Source organism: Mauremys reevesii, linkage group 2, assembly GCF_016161935.1.
Source record: "Mauremys reevesii isolate NIE-2019 linkage group 2, ASM1616193v1, whole genome shotgun sequence".
NCBI classification, from domain to species: Eukaryota; Metazoa; Chordata; order Testudines; family Geoemydidae; genus Mauremys; species Mauremys reevesii.
Genome location: NC_052624.1, coordinates 9,309,380 through 9,318,163, shown reverse-complemented (window position 1 = coordinate 9,318,163; position 8,784 = coordinate 9,309,380). Strand labels below are relative to the sequence as shown.

The window sequence follows — 8,784 nt, the reverse complement described above, 5'->3', positions numbered from 1 at the left end:
CAGTATAAGAACAGGAGTTTCGAGGCCCGCTGAATGCTGGTTCTTCAGAAACAACCGGATGTGGCGGAAAGACACACTCATTCATTTAAAAAGTAGGGAGGAAAATATATAGAAATCTCCATAAAAGCCTAATATTTTTGGAGAAAGACAAAGAGTCCTTGCTCCTGAGCCTCACAAGAACATTAGCAGCAGGTGGAGAGGATCCAAGAGCTGGAAGGCAGCCAAACCGTGTTTCATTGCCAAGCCCTGTAGTTCTCTCTAAAACACCCAGCATTATATACAGGTCTCCGCTAAAGGGCTGGGGCTCTTGCTCTGTCTCTAACGATGGAAGGATCCTTTTAGCCCGTCCAAGAGGCAAATGGATTTTCTCACCTCCTTGTATTTTTGCTCTGCTGGAGTGAGTTCCTACCTCACGATCGATCGGGGAGACTGCGTGTGTGGCTGGTCTGTCTCCCTTCTATATCAATGGGAGTTTTGCCATTATCTTCAGTGGCAGAAGGATTGGGCTATAAACCCCTGAAAATTGACTTCTTATCTAACTCTCACGTTAGCTTTATTTGTAATCATTTGCAAGTTTATTGGGTGACATCCTGGGCCCATTCAAATCAAAGGCAAAATTCCCACTGACTTCAGAGGGCCAGGATTTCACTCCTGCTGCCTTTCTCCTGAGTATCCCAAGTCTCTCTACAAACAGCTAAGCTAGTACCTCATACAGACTGATAGATAGGAATAGTAATGAACTAATAATACCTTGTTCTTATATAGCACTTTCCAGCTGTAGATCTCAAAGCACTTTCCAGCTGTAGATCTCAAAGCATTTTCCACAGCCAGACAAGTGTCATTATCCCCATTTTACAGATGGGGAAACTAAGCCACAGAGCAATGACATGACTGAGGTCGCTGAGCAAGCCAGTGCCAGGAATAGAACCCACAGCTGTTGAGTCCCAGGGCAGGGCAGTGCTCTACCCACTAGGCCACACAGCATCCCCTCTAAGGCAAGTAAATATTATTCCTATGTTATTTGTAAGGCATTTAAGTATTACCACATAATCAGCTTGTGCATGGAAGAATGTTATCATTAGCTCATCCTTATAACACCCCTGTGAGATACAAATGGGGAACTGAGGCACAGAATAGTACATGCCCAAGGTATCAAGGTCACACAAGAAGCCTGAGGCCAGCCAGGAATTAAACCCAGGTTTCCTGAGTCCAAGTGGAGTGCGCTAACTGCTAGGCTACAAAGTGGAAAGTGACTTACTTGTCCTGGCTAGGAAAGCATGTTGCCTTCAGGTTAACCAAAATCAAAGGTACAGGCACTGATTTTGCCCTTGAACCAAAACATAAATACTGTCGTTTTCCTTTTTGCTTTGCTTAAATTTTCAAACACTGGTTAACTTTTTTTTAAGGCATATGTTTTGCACCTCAATATTTATACCCCCTTACGGGAGTGGTTTCTCAAGCACAATCAATTCCCTTCGTGAGTCCTTAGAGCTCAGCTAGAAAGCCCCAATCATCAGGAACTGGAGGGTTAATATTTAGCACAACCATTCATCAAAGAACCAAAAACAGGAAAGGACAAAAAGAGGCTGCAATTTTTTTAGGTCTGACAAATTGCCTCAATGCAGTTAGGTAAGTGGACTTGTCTTACTGGAGTTTTCCCCTTAATGTGTCTGAAGTGCTTTATATTTTGTAAACTCCAAAACAAAATCTATCTGGGAAATTGTATTCTTCATATAAGCAGGTTTGGGGTTGTTTTTTTTGAAGACCTACTGATAATTCTCCATCTGTCCGATTCTCCAGTGGCTTGAGAAATGCAGCATTAGCTTGTACGCTGACGCCTCTTAGTGGTTAGAACAGCGATTGGCACTTAAAAAAGCCTGAAATGTAACTAGAGCTATCTTCAAAACACATTTCACTTTGGCCACATCTACGCTAGGAAAAGGTGTTTTACACAGGTGTTAAAATCCTAGCCTAGACAAGGTAAGATATAATGTTAACATGGGTTAGTTAACGTTTTAAAATGCACCCCTTTTCCTAGTGAAACCGTCTCTGTACCCAAGGAGTGAAATACAATGGAATCAGCTAATAGTGATCTAAGGTGACCCTGCTCCTAATGAAGTCAATGGAAACCTCGGTAATGAACCAAAAGGAGCAGGATTAAGCCTTTTTAGCAATAAGCATGTGTGTGTGTTTATAGCATTTGTTCTCCTTAAGGAAGAAGATAGATGTACATGAAACTTTCATTAGAAAATGAGGCAATGTAAGGAATAATTCAGCTACCTCAGTGCTTTAGAACTCCTATACTAGAGCTGGAATGAGGGAGAAAATACCAAAACGCACCTAAGTGACTTAGGAACCAACGTCCAATTTTCAAAAGTGACAGATAGGAGCCTAAGTCCTGTTGATTTCCAGGGAGCTTCAGCGCCTCAGGGCCAGATTTTCAAAAGTAGCTTTAGGTGCCTAAAGCTGCAGAGAGGCACTCACTGGGAGTTTTCAAAAGTGCCTGAGTAGGTTAGGTGTCGACTCCCTGCTCTTGGAAAGCCCACCAGGCGCTTATCTACAGCTTTAGGCACCCAAAAATACTTCTGAAAAGTTGGCCATAGGGCCAAGATCCTTAAAGGTATTCAAGTGCCTACTTGCCACTGAAATCATTAGAAGTTAGACACCCATGTACCTTTGTGGATCTAGGCCTAAGTCACTTCTGAAAATGTGACAAGTTTCCAAGACACTGGCACTTTTGAAAATTTTGGCCCCACTCTTCAGTTGCGCTTTGTCTCAAATTTCATCTCATTCCTCCTGTAATTTCAAATTAAATAGGGTATTTTTTCTTCCCTTCCTGTCAGACATGTGTGCAGCATCCCACTGCGCCATCACACAGATGCAATGTCCTACAGGATGTTAAGGAGATTGACAATAAACTAAAGGAAATACTGTAGGAATTCCTACAAATCTGAGATGAAGGCTTTATCTGCGCTGCCTGGCAGATGCCTGCCTGAATCACTGCATCACACAACGCAGTTTGTGTCCTTGACTTCAGTTATTAGCAGAAAGGTGCCCTGGAAGTTGGCCCTCTAATGAGCCCAATCCCCACCGCACAATTTATGGCACTGATGCAGGAATGAGCTCCACGCAGGAGAGCCCCTCTGTGGAAACCACTGACATCACGGGCCCCATGTGAGTGCAAAGGCTTGGTTATGCAGATCAGGGCATAAGACTGTGTAGAGAGCTAATAAGAAATAGAACTTAAAATGCTGCAAGACCGGCTGGAATAAATAAGGCGCCCAGGTCTAACAGCTTGCTGGTTTAGGGAGACAAGGCGGGTGAGGTCATATCTTTAACTGAACAGTAAGCTTGTTTCTCTCACGCACAGAAGTTGGTCCAATTAAAGATATGACCCCACCCACCTTGTCTAATATCTCGGGAACAACCAACAACACTGCATACAGCGTGATGGACTCACTTCTGCACTAGCACGTCACAGGAAGAGCTTTTCCAAAGTTCCAGCAGGGCTGATGCCATGCAGAGGTCTGCATCCCAGTGGGTTATAGTTGGATACAGTCAGTACACTGAGAGATCACAGGGAATGGGCATCATATCATTTGTCAAACACTGACTGTTCTGCCCGAGCCAGGTTACAGAGGAAACTGTGGTCCTGACCTCCAAAGGGCCAAAGACAAAGAATACACTGCACTGGGGGATGGGAAGGCACAACTGGAAGTTGGATCGTCATAAAGCAGCACAGAATTAAGTAAATAAATTAATATTGCAATACTATGAACGAGGGATTCCACCTCTGGAAGGGAATTCCATGCTGTTAAGACACAAACTTCTCAGACCAAAATCTCCCTCACAGAGTGGCCTAATATTACTGGGAATATTTACTTTTTCCTCCTTCGCAGATTTAAGCTCCGCAGTCTGCCTCAATATTTCTACAATACCTAGCACCATGGGACTGCAGATTTTACTAGGGACTCTGGATGTTACCATAACATAAACATAGGTGCTCAGAGCTGGTGATAAGAGCCACAGAAGTACCCGGATGGATATTACATGAATAATGGTTATATACCTTTAAGAGATGGCTGAACATGTAAAACAGATGCTTATTTAGAATATATAGGGTCCACTCTGCTAAGACCTCCCAGCTTCCATCTGCAATTGGAATCAATGGGAATTCCACACCCAGAGGGGATGCCCATCCCAGCAACCATGTGTCTTGAGTGCTGGAAGCAATGGGGAATGGCAGGTCACACATCCTGCACTCCCACATCTGAATGGGCTGCATGAAGTGAAAGACTTTTTTGGCCTTCGCCATCAGGCAAGTGTGGATTGTTCAGGTCTGATCCTGTCGGAGACTCAACACACCCAACTTTCAGTCAAGTCAGTAGGAGTTGATGGGAGTTCAGCACCGCACAGGACAGGGCTCTTTGATTGGCTGGCCTAATACATATTTATGTGCGCTAATGTATTCCATAGCTGAACTTTTTGCATAATTGCTTTTTTTTTAAACTGTTCCACACCAGAGCCCTTGAAAGAAAGGATTTTGTATGTTAATATATTTCATTGTGTAATGAAATAATGAATCTCAGCCGCTCTCTCTAAACTTGTGCCGTGCTATGCTGACTACCGCTTTACATTTTAATAGCCATTATTTCAGTCCCTCTATCTTCTCTTCTTCTCGCCTCTTCTGATACAGAATGACTTTTATTCTACCAAATGTAATTAGGCATGGTCCGGTGTTTTGATTACTTTTTATTCTTAGTAGTAGCAGAAATCAGAGTTTTCACCATTTAATTATTCAAAATTGTCTGTTTCAAGTATCCAAAACTAATGTTCCTCTTTACCTGAAAAGCAAATGTAAAAAAGACATTTTAAAAAAACATACAGTGAAAATTAAAAGTGCGGCTTTTGGGTCTAAGAATCAGATATGAAAAACCTAAGCATGAAAACTGGTCTGCAAATCCCAAAATTCAGTTTTTCAAATATGAAAAAGTCATCCCAATTTTTACAAGTCGTGTGTCTGCAGTCCCACCACCACCCCTCCCCGGGCTGGATAGTTGGTTGTCAGTTTTCAAATTCCTAATAAAATACTTGACAATGGAAAATATTATATACATGTCCACCCATTGTTTCATGATTTCTACCAGTTGACGATCTGGTCAAAACATTTCAAGTTTGAAGATTCTGACATAAAATTCGAAATGCAAAATGCTAGTGCAACCACATTCCAGCCACTGTTCCTCTTTCATATTAACCAATTTTCCCAGCAATCGTGCTGTTTTCATTTCTGACATAGATAAAAAGGCATCTTCTGAGATGCTGTAAACAGTAGCCACCATGGAAAACTCATTGGCTATTCCACAGGGAGCGTAATAACGTCTCTGCTCTGCCAGCCCCAGGCACATACTGTGGATACCGCAGGTCTATGGCATAGTGACTGACGAGTTCTTAAGATGGTATCCACTGCTGCTTGCCCTTAAGGGAAACAAATTTGGGGGCCTAAACAGGCTGTGTGCCACCATGTTTGTGATCCATTTAAGGACTAATGGCTGTTATGGCAGGATTCTTTCACTTTTAATCAGGACACTCATCAAACCTGCCTCAGGAACAAATAATGCATTCCAAGCTGATCTTTCCCTAGTGACCATTAGTGCTCCAAACGTAGCTCTAGATGTAACTGGTCACATTCAAAGGAAAGCATCAGCACAGAAGTTGAGTTGCCAAATGCCCAGGGTAAGGCATAGATGTGCAGGCTTTATCACGAAATTGCACTTTCGTCACCAGAGGAATTGTTCCTCCTTTGGCATGACGCTCCTCTCATCCTCCTGCCTCCTCTTCTCAGAATCTTCATTATGTAATTGCTTTCTCCCATAACACTGAGGGAAAAGAAGCTGCTCTTTTCCATTTGGCATCCCAAGAAGAAACGTGCTTTGAGCAGTCCTTTATTTACCAGAAAAATAGAATTCTAAGGGCAGAGCAGTTCAGAAGAATAAGGCTCTCTTGTTACCGGCTACGTTTTACCACATTGTACCTCATTACAGCAGATACATTTCCATTAAGCTTCAGGTTGGAAATATCTATACACTCCAGCACCGCTAGTTAGCATCTCAGCAAGGCTGACTCAGCCCTTCAACTTTTGAAGATAAATAAGAACATAAGAACCTAAGAACGGCTGTACTGGGTCAGACCAAAGGTCCATCTAGCCCAGTATCCTGTCTTCCGACAGTGGCCAGTGCCAGGTGCCCCAGAGGGAGTGAACCTAACAGGTAATGATCAAGTGATCTCTCTCCTGCCATCCAGCTCCACCCTCTGACAAACAATCAGTCTATGGACACCATTCCTTACTACACTAGGGTACATTCAAAAGTGAAGCTAGAGTTGAAATTGCAGTAACCTGGCTCTTTCAGTGCATTTATGGGTATAAGAACGTAAGAACAGCTCTACTGGATCAGACCAAAGGACCATCTAGCCCAGTATCCTGTCTTCCGACAGTAGTCAATGCCAGGTGCTTCACAGGGAATGAACAGGTAATCATCAAATCATCCATTGCCTGATGCCCATTCCCAGCTTCTGGTAGAGGCTAGGGACACCATCCCTGCCCATCGCCATTGATGGACCTATCCTCCTTGAATTTACCTAGTTCTTTTTTGAACCCTGGTAGTCTTGGCCTTCACAACATCCTCTAGCAAAGAGTTCCACAGGTTGACACTGTGTTGTGTGAAAAAATACTTCCATTTGTTTGTTTTAAATCTGCCTATTAATTTCATTTGGTTCCCCCTAGTTCTTGTGTTATGTGAGTAAACACTTCCTTGTTTACTGTCTCCACACCAGTCATGATTTTATAGACCCCTCTCGTATACCCCCATAGTTGTCTCTTTTCCAAGCTGAAGAGTCCCAGTCTTATTCATTTCTCTTCCTACGGAAGCTGTCCCATACCCTTAAACATGTTTGTTGCTCTTTTCTGTACCTTTTTCTATTCCAATTTCTTTTGAGATGGGCAAGACCAGATCTGCACTCAATATTCAAGATGTGGGAGTACCATGGATTTATATAGAGGCAATATGATATTTTCTGTCTTTTCTATCCCTTGCCTAATGATTCCCAACCTTGTTTGGTTTTTTTTTTTTTTTTTTATTGTTGCTGCGTACTGAGTGGATATTTTCAGTGAACTATCGACAATGACTCCAAAATCTCTCTCGAGTGGTAACAGCTAATTTAGACCCCATCTTTTTATATATATAGTTGGGATTATGTTTTCCAACATGTATTACTTTGTATTTATCCACACTGAATTTCATCTGCCATTTTGTTGCCCAGTCACCCACATGGTTTCCCACATCAACTTGGGTCATGTTTACACTAGGAAAAGGGCCGATTTTTAACATGCATTAACAACCTAGAGTAGAAAAGGCAGTTGTATTTTAACAAAAATTGTTAGCTGACCACAAAAAACGCTATCAGGGAGCCTAGGGTTTACCTTGACCAGCTAAGAGTTGTTAAAACTACAACTTTCCTTGTCTACACTAGGCTTTTAAAAGGTTAAACACACCTTTTCTCCTAGCGAAGGCAAGGCCTTGAATTTAGAAAACACCTTATATTTACACATTGGAAAATGGGCACAGGACTCAGTAACTTAGACCTATCAACTTTGGATCACTGCTTCTAAGGAAACCTAGGTTGATATAAGGTTCTTGCTAAGGAGATGGAAGAGAGGAGTGTAGGATAAAAAGCTAACAGGAGAGTGTAAGAAAATTCAAGTTACACTTATGGCTCAAATTAAATCACCCCAACTCCCTTACACAGTCACCAAGTGATCTAAAAGGAGTCTGACTTGTCTTAAAAAATGAAATTCAGTGTACTAAATTATGGGCACATCTTTCTAATGAGACAAAAAAAGGTCTCCTTTGTGCGGAATTTAACAATTCCATTGTCTTTAAAAAACAAAAAAACTTATTTTGATGTGACCTTAGCTAAAGATTGGCTGCTGCTCTGCACCACAGATGCAGTTCCAATTAGTTGCTTTGGGTCCTAAATAACAGAATAGGTCGCAAGATCAGATAGATCTTGTTAGTGCTTCGTGCAGTCCAATTTTAAACAGCCCCAGGGATGAGCATCCATCACTTTGAAGGGCACCTTTTAGAGGGTGTAACATATCCCTGAAGCAGCCCATCATGACTACATGCAGACATTTCTCTCTCTGAAAAACAGAGCCCACACAGATTGCCCAGCAAGTGTCAGGGCAACATTTGAACCAGATTGGATTTAAAATGTATTTGTTAAATAAGCTCAACTTCTCTCCAAGTTATTCTCAAGATATATTTTCCAGCCTTCAGTATGTATGTCAAGAGTTTGGTATGTATATTTATATTTTATGATGCAACATTGATTAAAAGCTTGTTTATCCTGTTTGATGTGTTTCACTAATTTCTGAAGATATAAATGAACACAGCCATTATAAAAAGTCATTTATTGTTTACTCTAATCATATTAGATATGTACATATATACACACACGTGCAAAAAAATGACTTTACATACATATACACAGGTTCAATTGTTAATGCAGTGCAAAAGTTTTTTTTTTTTTGTTTTTTTTAAAGATACCAGCCAGCCTTTCAAGAAACCTTAACAGATCTTTGGTTAAAAAAGGCAGGGGAGAATGGGTCAATATTTCATAAATTGGCAAATCACTCTCAATATTTTAACTGTAAGGAAGGTTTACTCTTGGCCTATTTTCTTGTGTTGTATTTCTAAATGAACAGAGTTTCTAAGGGACTTAAGGTGA

At 41.5% G+C, this 8,784-nt stretch overlaps 1 protein-coding gene across 1 annotated transcript in view; it reads right to left on the bottom strand.

The window, feature by feature from the left end:
- Positions 1 to 4,461: 4,461 nt before the first annotated feature.
- SEC22C (SEC22 homolog C, vesicle trafficking protein) overlaps positions 4,462 to 8,784 on the bottom strand; it is a 32,463-nt gene continuing 28,140 nt past the window's right edge. The window contains exon 8 of the mRNA XM_039525516.1: positions 4,462 to 4,844. Coding sequence (XP_039381450.1) covers positions 4,791 to 4,844 — 54 coding nt within the window. The 3' untranslated portion in view covers positions 4,462 to 4,790. The remainder of the gene's footprint in view (positions 4,845 to 8,784) is intronic.